The sequence below is a fragment of the Nematolebias whitei genome, chromosome 3 (assembly GCF_014905685.2).
Source record: "Nematolebias whitei isolate Nwh7 chromosome 3, NemWhi1, whole genome shotgun sequence".
Classification (NCBI taxonomy): domain Eukaryota; kingdom Metazoa; phylum Chordata; class Actinopteri; order Cyprinodontiformes; family Rivulidae; genus Nematolebias; species Nematolebias whitei.
Window position 1 is genome coordinate 32,885,128 of NC_056500.1, and position 15,279 is coordinate 32,900,406.

The window sequence follows — 15,279 nt, forward strand, 5'->3', positions numbered from 1 at the left end:
CCATGTCAGGGACCACTCTCACTTCAGACTGACTCTAGAAGACCCCAAGATGTTGCTCAGAAACTTTGACCAACATCTGATGTTGACTTTCATTACTCAATAATGAGTAATAACTTATTCAATAAAAAGTCTGTAATTTGTCAATAATAGTCAATAATTCATTCAAGAATAGATTATGGGTGTTTGGTATGGCTCAGTGGCTAAAATGGGTTGGATGTTAGAGAAATTACTTAATTTTCAATTACCTGAATGCACAAATTCCTTCATTTATAGTTAAACTTTAGGAAATCAACTTTTTTTTTCTTGTGAAAAAAATATCAAAATTAACTTTAAAATCCAATCCAGGATTAAGTAACAACTAGCAACACCCTAACTGTACTATGTTCTGTGTTTCCAACAGATGCTACGATGACTTCTAAAAATGGATGTCCCAATAAACACAATAAAAAAAAATTCAATGATGCATCAAATGTTGTCTGAGTATGTTTTAAGGTAATAACAAATGTGAAATCTGGAAAACAAAGAGAATTCCTGAATCTGTCTTGTGTGCTTTGATGTGTACATAAGTTTATTGGAGGTCCTGAAACAACTTTTCTGAGAACACAAAGATTTTTATTTTACCTTTGGCCAAGATGTCAGTTTGAAATCAGGCTGCTTACTGCAAAACCAAGAGGTTTTTTAAGACGGTCTTCATTTGTATTGTTTTGTCGACTAAGCTAAATGTAATTTCTAAAATATGGATAAATCTGATCTCATCATGCAGCATAAGCAACTGGGTATAGGTGTGAGGGCCAAAAGTCTGGTTATGTACTGACACCTAAATGTGCTTGTTTTCTACTGAAACATGGAGTAGGGTTGACCTTTAAAATGTGAGACAGCTGAGGAAGTTAACCAGTAAACAGAATACCTGCTCCAGTTGCAGAAATCTTACAGAAACTGAGAGTCACTCATCTGTAGTGACTGCAAGTTGAACAAGACAATGTGAAGTTAAAGGAAACATCCTTTGTCCCAAGGCCAGTTAAAGTATCATTTATATTTTTCTTTCTTTATAAATCGATTGTAACTTTTTTCAAATTTTTCAACAATCAAAATGGATTTTGTTTTTTAATGTTACGGCTAGGTATTAAAAAAAACTTAACATTTAGCTCTCCCCACTACCCAGTTATGTTGCTCTTATTTTGAAATGTAACCGGAAGTTCTGTGTTAAGAGAGGCGGAAAAGAAGTTATGGAGACGCCGCGGCAGTATACTGGAGCGATGTCGAACCGAGACGCCGCTAATGTCGAACCGGTTAACACCATAGACATAATATACCTGTGGTTAACACCATCTGCCTATAACGCCTTGTTTTTAGACATCATGTGTCTATGGTTACGGCATTTTATCGTTCAGCCTTTTTTTCTATCGTCCAATCAGATGTGGCCGTCCAGACACGCCTATTTTTCCATCGTCCAATCAAATGTGGCCGTCCAGACACGCCTATTTTCCTATCGTCCAATCAGATCCGGCCGGCCAGACACGCCCATTTTCATATAGTCCAATCAGATATCACCGCCCAGATACGCCTACTTTCCTATAGTCCAATCAGATATGATCGCCCAGATACGCCTTCCGAATTTACTTGACTTGTTTGGACGGGCCGCGCCCATCCTGAACTCACCAGGAGTTTCTAAATATTGTATTCAAATAGGCTACTCTAAAAAAGACCATAGATGAGCTTCTCACCATTACCTTTGCTTTGCTTCGAGGTAAAACGTTTGACACGTTTTATTTACTGTTAGATAAAAGAGAAAGACTAAAGGTTGGTGATTTCGCCAGCTGGTAGTTAACCATTGTTAAATGGAGCGTTTAATGTAGCGTTTTTTCAGCAGTCTGACGTTTGTTGACGTTCCCCTCTGCAGAAAAAAAGAACAGCCAGTGTTCAGCCGCACTGCTGAGCTCCAAACAACGCCACAGAAAGCTCTTCCTACCTTCAAACCCAAAGGTAGGACATTTAAATACGCTTTTGTAACTTTTGTGCGCATACAAAGTGGTAAAATGCTGTTTTCAGATTGTTAAAACGTGGACTAGAACGCAACAGTAGAGGTGGTGCGCACGTCTTACGATGCGTTCAATGTTGCTCGGTTTTCATTGAAATTTGACCAAAAATAACTTTTTTGGAGAAAGTAGTAGTTTAAGGTGCTCATGTCAAATGTTTATGCTATTGTTGACACGTGTGAAGTTTGTAAATTTGTCGAGTGTCTGAAAAAACACATACGGGTTTGAAATTCGGGCAAAATTAGAGCAACGTCGCATTTTGTGACTAGCGTCCTGTTTTTTTCCTTAATGATGTTTTTAATGTATACATTTCATAGTTTCGAGCTCAGGCCGTGTCGGACTGATTCACAGAGCTGAAACATGACGCGTCGAGTGGCTATAGTCGGAGGGGGGAGTTCGGGTCTGACCTGCATTAAGTGCTGCCTGGACGAAGGGCTGGAACCCGTCTGCTTTGAAAGCAGCGATGACATCGGGGGTCTTTGGAGGTTTAAGGTGAGTTATTGTTTTTGCACCTTACTGGACTTTATATTTCACTGTTACTGAGCCATCTTGCGGTCACTGTAGGAGAACCCAGAGCCAGACCGGGCCAGCATCTACCACTCTGTCATCATCAACACCTCCAAGGAGATGATGTGCTTCAGCGACTACCCCATCCCTGCACACTTCCCAAACTTCATGCACAACTCCTTCATCATGGACTATTTTCGGATGTACGCTGACCACTTTCATCTCACCAAGCACGTCCGTTTCAATGTGAGGATGCCTTAACTTTTATTCTTTTAGTTCTCACAGATCTTTCGCTTTCGAATGAGAAATAATGCTTAAGTTAATGTTAAGATGAATATTAGGCAATATGCATGCACTTTATGAGGAAAAAAAACTTAATCCAATATTGTTGTTTGTTTTGATCATTCAAGACATGCTGCTGACCTCTTGGTTAGGTCACCCTTTGAAAAGAGATCTTGATCTCAGTAGATAATCTGTTTGAACAAACATTCATGATGATGACGATAAGGCATATTGTTCTCAGCTGACTGTTTCTGTCTGCTTGTGCCCAGACCAAAGTTGTGCAGGTCAAGCAGAGAGCAGACTTTTCCCATTCAGGCCAGTGGGATGTGGAAACCGAGAACAGTGAAGGCAAAAGGGAGAAACACATTTTTGATGCCGTGATGATCTGTATTGGACATCACTGCCAACCACACTTGCCTCTCCATGACTTCCAAGGTACATTGATCTCTCCAGGGTTGGATGGCACAGATTGAGTGGGATTGTGTAATGAGCAACTTTTGATAAGGTGTGACTAAGCTTGTTGTGGAGGCTCTAGTTATAATTTACTGCATCATCAGAAAACTGACTTGAATTGTGTGTGTGTTTTTTGTTGTTTACATTGCTGATTTTTTTTAAAATTTTTAGAACTTGTACTTTGAGTTTAGGTGTTAACAAACCAAAATGTCTTCTTTTCCTCAGGCATTGAGACTTTCAAGGGAAAGTATTTTCATAGTAGAGACTACAAGATTCCTGAGGAGTGGAGGAACAAGAATGTTGTGGTGGTCGGAATAGGCAACTCTGGATTAGACATAGCAGTCGAACTTAGCAGAGTCACCAAACAGGTTTGTTGGTCAAGACATTTTGTTCTATACAATCAAACCACATCTGTCTCTAATAAGTTCCTTTTTATGTCAATCCTAGCACTCCTAGGCAAAATAATATTCTCATCCGTCAAAATAGAAATACCCCAAAAACACATTCCTAATGGTAAAAACTACTGTATGTTTTGTGGTCTTCACAACTGAGATCGTATTGATCTAACAATTAAATGTGTTTTTGAAAATTCAAAATGATACAGAAATGTCTGAAATAGCTATATTTTCTATTTTTTTCTAAATCTAGAAATTTTAAAATGAAAGTTTCTCCTTGTAAGAAATCCATAATTTGCTGTTCTTTAAAAAGAGGAAGAGTATATTTGCGAATGTCTGGAGCTAAAGATCAAATATAAACAGTTGGGAAGTGGTGGAGGGGGTCGTCTTTTGTCTTGGAAAGAATAACATTTGCAATATCAAAAAGATTGATTTTGGATTAAAATAGTGTCCTGTTTCATTGCTAAAATATTTGCCTTTGTAAAGCCTAATTATGAATACAGTAGTCCCTCGTTTATCGCGGGGGATCTGTACCCCAAATCCCAGCGATAAGTGAAAAACTGCGAAGTAGGAATAGTAGTACAAGTAGTAAGTAGTAGTTTAGTACAATATTTCTAAACTCTAAATGCTCTAAAAGAGCACAGAATGCCATGAACTCGGCTCTCTGCCATGGCTGCACTCTGTGCTCTTGGCCACGCCCACTTCTCCTCTGGAGATCGACAGGAGGAAGTTTCTCCTGCAGTGTGGGCTGCACACAGGTGCTAAATAATTTAAAACAATTGATTTTAAATAAAAATTCCTTGCCGATCGTGCAGCTCATCCATCAATCAGCCAATTTTGTCATGTCCATTCTTACTTTGAAAAACGCGATAGAGCGAATCCGTGAAAAACGAACCACAAAGTAGCGAGGGACTACCGTATCGGGATTGAAAATTGTTTCTGTTGTATGATCAGTTGGCTTGCCATACAGATGCCTGATAATTTACTGTGGATTTATTTTTCCTAAAATATTTTAAGGACTATTCATCACTGTCTTAAAGTTAATCAAAATCTATCATAATGCTGCACATTTCAATAAGATAAAGCAGTAGGGAAACAAACCAAACCAACTGCAGTATAAAAAATATATTTTTAAGCTGTAATGCCATATTTTAGCAGACTTTTAATATTTATTTTGAAAGTCCTGAATGACTTCATAACTTAGTCTGTTTTTCTTTTTAAGCTTTTCCTGAGCACACGAAGGGGAGCCTGGATTGTGAACAGAGTTGGAGAAAATGGGATGCCCCTTGATATGCTTTTTAACCGTGTGATGAATTGGCTTCGTAAAGTCCTTCCCTTTGGTTTTTTCTGTTCGTTGGGAGAGAAACGGCTCAACCAAAGATTTGACCATGTTCTGTACAATCTTAAGCCAAAACACAGGTACTTTGTTTTTATAAATTATATTTAAATCAGCACTTTATGTTGTGATATAATCTGACAACTGCCTTTAAAATTTCCTAAGCGAAAAACATTTCAATCAAATATTTTAAATCTGCACAATTTTACACTTTATATTTTTATCCTATGCATGGCTGCAGATGAGATCAGAAATTTTAAATAAGCATGAATGTTGTTCTATTTCATCCCTCCTGACTGCCAGAGGGCGGTGCTGAAAGCACTGAATGTTCCCTTCGCGCATGCGTTGTTCGAGTAATAATACCAACGGAGTCACAGGTGTGACACGGATGACCAATCAGAGGCTATATAGCCCGACGTCATCCGCTGCTCTGCTCCTTTTTTCTTCTCGCGCGCGGTTCAATTCAGGGCTTCAGCCCTTTGGACCTTTTCTGAACTTTTACCGTCGTCGGAAGCCCGACTGCCCGTCTGCGGGAGTAGCGCATTCGCCCTCCTAGGGCTGCGACGGTTTAACCCTGTTCAAAGGTATTTCTGCTGTTTCGTTGGGGACTACGGCGGTTTCCGCCTCTCCCAACTTACAGCGTCTGACTACTATGTGTGTGATTCAACACCGGTGCATAGTGTTTTTCTTATATTTCGCCGTTGGTTAGCAGTAGCGTTCGCTCCGCTCACGCTTGTTGGGAGACCTCCAACCGCGTGGTCGGCTGGACTGTGCTCCGACGTTGTTTATGACTTCTATGTGTGTGATTTAACACTGGTGAGTAGTGTTTTTTTGCTTATATTTTGCTATTGGTTAGCGGTAGCGTTCGCTCTGCTCCTGTTTACTGGAGGCCTCCAACCGCATGGTCGGTTAGACTGTGCTCCGAAGTTTGCTTATTACGTAGCCAGCTGAGTTCCTGGCCTTTTTTTATTTGGTGAAGGCGAGCGATCTCACCCCGTCAATTGTCCTCTTACGAGCTGAGCTAGCAGTGCTAGCCTCTCTGAGTTTTCACCTTGTTTTAATTGGTGAAGGCGAGTGTTCTCACCCCCTCTCCCAATTGTCCTCTTTTACCAGCTGATCTAGTGGTGCTAGCCTCTCTGAGTTCTAACCTTGTTTTCATTGGTGAAGGCAAGTATTCTCACCCCCTCTCCCATTTGTCCTCTCTTACCAGCTGAGCTAGTGGTGCTAGCCTCTCTGAGTTCTAACCTTGTTTTGATTGGTGAAGGTGAGCGTTCGCGCCCCCTCTCCCAATTGTCCTCTTTTACCAGCTGAGCTAGTGGTGCTAGCTTCTCTGAATATCTTGGACATAGCTGGTTAAGGAGCATGGACGGCTCTCACTGCTGTACAGTCTGTGGAGCCATGCTCCAGACAGATGATGGTCATGACCTGTGTCCTGCCTGCCTTGGACATGACCATCTGGTGGATGCCCTGTCAGAGAACCCCTGCATGAATTGCAGCTTCATGTCGCATGCTGTGAGGGTGGCCCGGCTGGCCCAGTTTTGCCCCAAACTCGGCGATGACCTCCCGCCTTCTGGGCTGGAGGCTCCACCTAGGCGCTCGAAGCGCCGGACTGAGGCCGCAGTCTCTGTGGCCCCTCCTGGGAAGAAGCGAGCCAGGTCTGATAGGGGCCTCTCCACAAGGGTGGAGCAGCTCTCCGCTGAATTAGCGGAGATGAAGTCCCTTTTTCAGCTACACTAACTGGGAACTGAACCAGTGGCAGCAACCGGACTCTCCTCCCCACCCATGCCTGAACTGGCTGTGGAGGAAGATGCGCTATCCTTGGCTGCCTCTGCCTCTCACTTTTTAGGTGAGGAGGACGGGCATTCATCTCAAGTCTCAGAGACAGCTTCACTTTCTTCTTCTCGGAGTGCAGTTAGTGGGTCGGGTGACGGTTCGATGCAGGACGTCATGCCTATGGCCCTGAGACAACTGCAGCCGGACGTCCCGCAACCAGAGGCGTCCACCCCTGGAAGTGCCTTCTTCAGGCACGGACTGACCCCTCCTTCCTTTTCTGTCCCTCCATCAGACAGAGGAGTTCCTGAGGGAGTTGCATGGTTGCTGGCGGGACCCCAAAGCCTTTGCGCGCCTCTCTGCAGATGGCAGAGTGTTGGCAGCCATGCATGAGCCGGCTGCAGCAGGCTTGGATCGCATGCCAGCGATAGAACCTGCTGTTGCCTCTCATCGTGTCACCAGAAGAAGGTCTGCGCAGTCATGTTTGGTGCCCACGAGCTCAGTGTCGTGTCACGGATGAATTCCTCTGCAGAGCCTATGCCGCCGGAGCGTGTGGTGGCCGCTTAGGTACTTTGGCACACCTAATGCTTGCCCTCTCCGCGTCCCTTCAGGGGACTAGTGGTGCAACAGCAGCAATGGGCTTTAATGATGATGCAGCACTTCAGGCCTTTGCACTAATGACGAGGGAGCTTGGGCGCGTGATGTCCTCCTTGGTCCAGGCTCGCCGACAGGTCTGGTTGGCGCAGTCGGCATTGACTGAGCCATGCCGTAGAACTCTCCGTAATGTCCCAGTGATGCCGGGGGAGTTGTTCGGTTCGGCTGCCTTGGAAGCACTGGAACGGACTGTCCAGGCACGACAGAGAAGGCAGCAATTTTCGAGCCTTAGCAGGGCAATGCCCCCTCCACCTCCTCGGCATCCAAGGCGCCTGTCGGCTGACTCCAGCATGCAGCCGCCGCCTGGGGGTCATAACCGGTCGGGTGGTCCTTACCCTCATGCGGTTCAGCAAAGGCCCAGCAGGAGCTTTCATGGGTCGGTCCACTGACCAGCTGGGCAGGCTCAGACCAGGGACTCTGGCTGCCGCCCCCGGGCCGTGGAGGGAGACGGTGATGCCATCAGGCCGACCGTCGGATATTTCTCCCACCAGCAGCTCAGCTATTGGGTTGCTCACGCCGTGGACCCATGGGTGGTTGCCACTCTGACCCATGGTTACCGGCTACAGTTCTGACGGCGGCCTCATATCTCATGCCGGGTCAAGATGACTGTAATCGCCGACCCGGTGAAAGCTCGAGCACTAGACCAGGAACTTTCCGCCCTCCTGGCCAAGGGCGCAATAGAGGCAGTGGACCCTCTGCAACAACCCAGGGGCTATTACTCGACTTACTTCCTCGTGCAAAAGAAGATGGGTGGGTTTCGTCCCATTTTAGACCTGAGGGGACTCAACCAGTACCTAAGGGAGCTACCCTTCCACATGCTCACAACAGCAGAAGTCCTTCAAGCTGTCATGAGGGAAGAATGGTTCACGTCTGTAAACCTGAAGGATGCATATTTTCATGTGCCTATTGCGGCAGAACATCGCCGCTTTCTCAGGTTTGCCTATCGGGGTCACCACTGGCAGTTCCGGGTACTCCCATTCGGGCTCTCTCTCTCCCAAAGGGTGTTCACTCGGTGCGTGAAGGCAGCCCTCTCTCCTCTGCAGGCATGCGGAGTGAAGATTCTGCTGTACTTAGACGATTGGCTTCTTTGCGCCCCGTCTCAAGCCTGTACTTTTCACGACACAAACCGCCTGCTCGCTCATATGTCCCAGTTGGGCCTCAACGTCAACCTGGAGAAGAGCTGCCTGATCCCTTCCCAGACGACCACCTTTCTTGGGGTGGTTCTGGATTCATCTTCCATGAGAGCTCGCCCATCCGGTCAAAGGGTGGCCGGCATACTCCAGCTGGTCAATCGGTTCAGGCTGGGCAGGCAGCTCCCCTATGTTGCCTTCCTGCAACTACTCGGCAAGCTGACATCAGTCACTCGGGTGGTGCCCTTAGGCCTGCTGTCACTTCGCCCCTTGCAGAGGTGGCTCAACAGCTTTCGCCTGGATGCCAGGCTGCACAGGCATTGCAAGCTCGCAGTGACGTGGTCATGTCTTCATGCCTTGACTCCATGGAGGGACGAAGATTATTTGTCCAGGGGTGTCCCCATGGGAGTGGTAGTGTGTTGCAGGGAAGTGGTCACGACAGATGCCAGCTCCATGGGATGGGGGGCTGTGTGGCAATGCAGAGCGGTTCAGGGCCACTGGGGTCAAAGGGACCACTCCAAGCATATAAATGTGCTGGAGCTGCGTGCAGTGCACTTGGCACTCAGGCACTTCCTGCCTCACCTGGAAGGGAGGCATGTTCTTGTTCAGTCAGACAACACCTCTGTTGTCTACCACATCAACCATCAGGGGGGCACCAGGTCAGCACAACTTCTGAGAGTGTCCAGAGAGTTCCTGGAATGGGCCTCTCCTCGCCTGTCCACCCTACGGGAAGCGTACTTGCCAGGGCGACACAATCAGGTCGCAGATTTTCTCTCCCGCCAAGAGTCCCCTCCGGGAGAGTGTTCCCTCCACAGCGACATAGTGCTGATGATCTAGGACCGTTTCGGTCAGGCAGAGATGGACCTGTTTGCAACGGAAGAGTCGACTCAGTGTCCCCTATGGTACTCTCTTATGGGGGCGTCGGGTGCGTTAGGCCAGGACGCATCGGCTCATCCTTGGCCAAGGGTCCTTCTTTATGCCTTTCCACCCCTTTCTCTAATTTGGCCAACCCTTCAGAGAGTCCTCGAGGAGGGCCACAGGATGCTGCTGGTGGCTCCGTATTGGCCAGCGCGACCATGGTTCCCACTGTTACGAAGTCTGTCAGGGCGTCCCATGGTGTCTTCCGACCAGAAGGGACTTGCTGTCTCAGTTGGGGGGACTGATATGGCACCCCAATCCTCAACGTCTTCGGCTGTGGGTGTGGCCACTGCAAGGCTAGGACAGCAGCTGACTGGAGTTTCGAGCCCCGTCAGACGCACCATCCTGGGCGCCAGGGCACCCTCTACTCGTCAGCATTACGAAAACAGGTGGCGCCTGTTTTCCCAATGGTATTCTGATCACAAGGATCCAGTCTCCTGTACAGTACCCACCATTCTGGAGTTTCTCCAGTCTCTACTTGGTAAGGGTCGCTGTCCTTCGACGCTTAAGGTTTATGTAGTGGCAATATCATCTAATCATGCTGGCATTGATGGCTGTATGGTAGGGAGCCATAATCTAGTCTCTCTTTTTCTGCGTGGTGCCCGTAGGTCACACCTGCCGACAGCTTCACGAGCACCAGGTTGGGACCTTCCCTTGGTTCTCGAAGCTCTGTGCCATCCTCCTTTCGAGCCTCTGACGCAGGTGGGCCTCAAGTGGCTTTCATGCAAGACGGCTTTTTTGTTGGCTATTACCTCAGCAAAGAGGGTCAGTGAGCTACATGCTCTCTGTCAGCCCCTCATGTCTCAGGTGGGGCCCTGAGGGCTCGTGTGTTACCTTGTGGCCAAACATTGCATTTGTACCAAAGGTGTTATCTCACTCTCACTCTAACCAACCGTTGAGGCTGGCACATTTTCAGCCTGCGCCTGGTGAGGGGTCTGCATTATTGTGCCTGGTGAGGGCACTGGAGGCATACGTTGCAGCTATTGCTGTGATAAGACATTCAGACCAGCTGTTTGTGTGTTATGGAGGCCCTAGGTTAGGCTGTCCTCTTTCCAAACAGCGCCTCTCCCACTGGATCGTGGACGTCATCTGCCACGCATATGCTGCAGGGCCCGGCCCCCTGCCTGTCGGCTTGAAGGCTCACTCTACCAGGAGCGTCTCCGCTTCCTGGGCTGCCCTGAGAGGGGTTCTGCTAGAAGCAATATGTGCTGCTGCATCATGGGCTTCCCCAAGCACGTTCACCAGATTTTATAGAGTTAACGTGGCCCACCCCTCATCCCCTGGGCCAGGTTCTTCTACAAGGGTCCTCTGCGCCTCCTCAGTGAGGTAGGTGTTTAGGATTCCTTGTGACATCGTTGGTATTAGTCATTCAGTGCTTTCAGCACTGCCCTCTGGCGGTCAGGAGGGATGAAATAGAACGAAAGTTACGTATGTAACTACAGTTCTATGAATCCCGGATGACCGCCAGAGCTTCTCCGTCACTCAGAATCCTTGCGTTCCACAAGAAGATTCTGTAGGAGCAGAGCAGCGGATGACGTTGGGCTATATAGCCTCTGATTGGTCATCCGTGTCACACCTGTGACTCCATTGGTATTATTACTCGAACAGCGCATGCGCGAAGGGAACATTCAGTGCTTTCAGCACCGCCCTCTGGCGGTCATCCGGGATTCATAGAACCGTAGTTACATACGTAACTTTCGTTTTAATTTGTGGCTTTTAAATATTTATTTAAACCTTTCTTTTCACAGGGTGGAATGGTTACACAACACTCAACTTTAATCATTTTTAAAAGTAGGGGTTTTGGGAGCAAAAGTTTGAATTTATTGTTGATTTTCAATTATACACACTTGCGTAAAAATTAAACCTACTGGTTTATACCAAAGTTCATGCTCAATAATCCAGGTGTAAAATCCAATAATGTTCAGTCAGGTCCACTGGACGGTTTCTTTATTTTTTTTTTGCCAAGACATTTCATCTTTCATCCAAAGGTCTTTTTCAATCTGAGGAGCCACCAAACAAATGGATTCCCACAAACAGCATACTCCATAGTGGGGGAAAAACAATTTGCTGGTGTTAAGATGGCCTCCAGGGCCCGCCCTCTCCCCCGTCAACTCCTCTGAGACAGTCATCCCTCAGGTTTAAGTACACACAATCTCACTAATGTTTAGGTAAATTTCATTTAGCAAGTTTTACCTCAGTCTTCAGTTCATGGTATATTTGAGCCTTGGTGACACATTTGAATAACTTGTATGTGCGTACAGTTGTTTGAACTGATGATCTTAGACTCTTAAGATGTCTAGACATGGCTCAAAAACATTTTCCCAACATACACCATACCATACCAATTTATTTATAGAGCACTTAAAACAGCAACAAGGCCAACCAAAATGCTGTACAAAAGAAAACAAACTGAAGACTGAGAGTGAGGGAGCCTGCCGGACACTCAGTGGCAACTCATTCCACAGTCGTGGACCTGCAACAGAGAAAGCCCTGTCACCTCTGAGCTTACGACGGGTTTCTGGGACTGAGAGAAGCATCTGGTCTGCTGACCTCAGAGAGCGCGGTGGGACATATGGCTGCAGAAGATCAGTGTATGACATATGACATACCAACATATGTAAATCTACAGTTTTTCTCAGATCTTCATTGAGTTCCTTGGACTTTCCTGATTAATCCATCAATTTAATTTTTTATGCTGGCAAAGAAACTATCTGCTGCAATCAATCATGCTCACTAATGAAAAATTATTCAGTCTGATCCTTCTCAAAGAAAACATTTGACAATCTTCAGTACTATTCATTAAAAGAAATTGGTCAATATTTGTATAATTTGACCCCATGTGGATTAGAGACAGTTCAAAATAAATTTGAACTTGTACCCTTAATTCTTCCATCCATCCATTGCGTTTACCCACTTCTTCCTTTTCTGGTCGCGGGGGTCACTGGTGTCTATATCCAGCAGTCACTGTACAAGAGTCAGGGAACATCCTGGACAGGTCTCCAGTCCATCACAGACTACACAAACCATTCACTCTCTCACTCACACCTATGACAATTTAGAGTTACCAATCAGCCTAACATGCATGTTTTTGGTCTGTGGGAGGAAACTGGAGTGCCCAGAGAAAACTCACATATACATGGAGAGAACATGCAAACTCCACCCAGAAAGGCCCTCGGCTGGGATTCAATTCGTCGACCTTCCCTCTGAGGGGTGGCAGCTCTACCAACTGTGTCACCGTGCTGACCCCGCTTAATTCTTGCTTTTTAAAAATATTGAAGGCTGATTTACAATTATTCCACCCTGTTAAAATAATTATTTAAATAAGTAATTAAAAATCCTAAAATTATCATAACCTTCATGCCCTTCATGAACGTATGTAAACTTCTGACCTCAGCTGCCACTTGTTTCCTCTTTTCGTTCGTCGTGTTTCTGCATCTCAGGTTGTTCAGCCAGCATCCTACTGTGAACGATGAGCTTCCAAACCGCATCCTGTCAGGAACTGTCCAAGTGAAACCCAACATACGCAGATTACAAGGTTCCAGTGTTGAGTTTGATGATGGCAGTATAGTGGATGACGTTGACCTGGTGGTAGGTTGAACAGTTTTTGGACATCTAACCCTCTTTCTGCCTTGTTTGTATGCCCATTTTACGTCCTGGTATAGCAATAGTAGAAGTGTTAGTTTTAACGACTGAGAAGAGGCTCTCTCTTGTCTTGAAGGTGTTTGCCACAGGATATAATTACTCTTATCCATTCCTGGCCTCCAGTGTGATCTCGGTGTCTGAGAACAAAGCATCTCTGTACAAGTATGTGTTCCCTCCTGAGCTGGACCGGCCCACGCTGGCTGTCATTGGTCTGGTGCAGCCATTGGGAGCCATCATGCCCATCTCTGAGATACAGGCCAGATGGGCCACACGGGTCTTTAAAGGTAATTCTTTTTAAAATACTGTATTTTTTTCTCATCTCTTTAGTCGGATTTCCTTTGTATAAATTTTAACAATCATGAATCTTATTTTTCCTAGGATGCATCAAGCTTCCCCCAGTAGCAGCCATGCTTAAAGATATCAAGTACAAGAAGGAAGCCATGGCTAAAAGGTACACAGTGGCTAAAATTTGTAATTACCTGTTGTATTATTTTACATTTATAAAGCACAAGATGATATACAAATTTTCCTGGGTTCTTAGGTATGTCACCAGTCAGAGACATACCATACAAGTTGACTACATTGACTACATGGATGAGATCTCAGAGATGGTGGGAGTTCGTCCCAGATTTTTGCGGACACTGCTGACTGATCCCCCACTGGGACTGAAATTGTTGTTCGGCCCCTGCACCCCATACCAGTTCCGGCTCAGAGGACCAGGAAAGTGGGCCGGAGCACGCCAGGCCATCTTCACCCAGTGGGAGAGGGTAGCTCAACCCATGCAGACCAGGCCTTGCAATGAGCCTGAACCCAAGAGATCCTACATGTGGCCTCTGCTTCTGTCTGCCACTACAGTGGGCGTGTTCACCTATTACTACAGAAACAACTTTTTGGCTTTTTTGCAGGATCCCACCAGCTTCCTGGGCAGGATGAACATTCACCTGTGATACAGATTTCACAGTTGAATTTTTTGACCGTTTCAACTAACACATGAAGGCTAGTCTTGCACTAAAGTGCAGAAATGTTCAGAATGGGCTATAATTGATGAAACATTACATAATTTTGTCAATCTGATATAATACTATAATGAAAGGTTATTCCATGTAATAATTTAGTTATTTGACCAGTTTACAGATTTGTACTTCTGCATTTGATTCTCTCCATATAACCACGGATTGTACGATTTTAACGGTTTTGAAATGAAATATGATCTCTACATAAACATGCTTTTTTCTGCTTTGTACATTTTCCAAAAACGAAATTATGCAAAAACTTAAAGATCCTATATGCATATACTTATGGCTGCAAGCAGGTCCTGTGAGATAATTACATACTTTTCAGTTGCTGCGTGTCCTTTTATTGAACAGAGATGAAGGCTAGTCCTTGATTTAAATAACAATTTACAGCAGATTATTTAAATCTCTTTTCTTGGTCCAGGTGTAAAATATTCCTAAACTTAATCTAGACCTGAGTAAACAAAACCAAAAACTTTCTAATTCTTGGTATATGTCTCCATTCACATACAGACTGGACACTTGTATGCATGTATCCGTGTGTCATCCATCCATTATCGTTACTTGCTTCTTTCTGTTTGGGTCACGGGGGTCACTGGTGCTCATGTCCAGCCATCAGTGTGAGTGGTGGTGTGATACACTGGACAGGTCTCCAGTTCATCACAGGGACACATGGAGACAAAAGAGACAAATATTCACTCTCACTCACACCTAGGGACAATTTAGAGTTGCCAATCAGTCTAACGCATGTTTTTGGTCTGTGGGAGGAAACCGGAGTTCCCGGGGAAAACCCACGCATGCACAGAGAGAACATGCAAACTCCACCCAGAAAGGCCCCCGGACCGGGATTTGAACTGGCAACCTTCTTGTTGAGAGGCAACGGCTCTACCAGCTGCGCCACCATGCTGTCTTGTGGCATGTAGTGTCTGTAAAATGTATTCACTCCTTTGAGTGTTTTACCCTTTTATTGTTGTCATAATTCTATAATGGTCAACATAAATTGGCCTTCTTACAAAACAAAACCCATATCAAAGTGAAATCAAATTTCGACAAAGTAACACCATTTAAATAAAAATGTGTAATGGGAAAAAGTGATTGCATAAATATTAATCCACTGTAAAATGACTGCCCTAATTCTGAGAA

General features: G+C 45.6%; 1 protein-coding gene across 1 annotated transcript; it reads left to right on the forward strand.

The window, feature by feature from the left end:
• The first annotated feature begins 1,644 nt into the window (after positions 1-1,644).
• Positions 1,645-14,437, forward strand: LOC119408012 (flavin-containing monooxygenase 5). The gene is made up of 11 exons (XM_037674845.1): positions 1,645-1,747; positions 1,901-1,983; positions 2,354-2,528; positions 2,601-2,789; positions 3,095-3,260; positions 3,504-3,646; positions 4,896-5,092; positions 12,922-13,069; positions 13,200-13,407; positions 13,502-13,574; positions 13,665-14,437. Exons 3-11 carry the CDS (start codon positions 2,397-2,399, stop codon positions 14,068-14,070), a joined length of 1,662 nt encoding a protein of 553 aa, XP_037530773.1. The 5' UTR covers positions 1,645-1,747; positions 1,901-1,983; positions 2,354-2,396; the 3' UTR covers positions 14,071-14,437.
• The last annotated feature ends 842 nt before the right edge of the window (positions 14,438-15,279 follow it).

Excerpts from the sequence above, each read along its gene's own strand:
- LOC119408012 (XM_037674845.1), top strand. The coding sequence starts at position 2,397 with ATGACGCGTCGAGTGGCTATAGTCGGAGGGGGGAGTTCGGGTCTGACC. Across the intron at positions 2,790-3,094 it reads CCAAGCACGTCCGTTTCAAT|ACCAAAGTTGTGCAGGTCAA; the intron begins GTGAGGATGCCT and ends GCTTGTGCCCAG. Across the intron at positions 13,070-13,199 it reads TGGATGACGTTGACCTGGTG|GTGTTTGCCACAGGATATAA; the intron begins GTAGGTTGAACA and ends CTTGTCTTGAAG.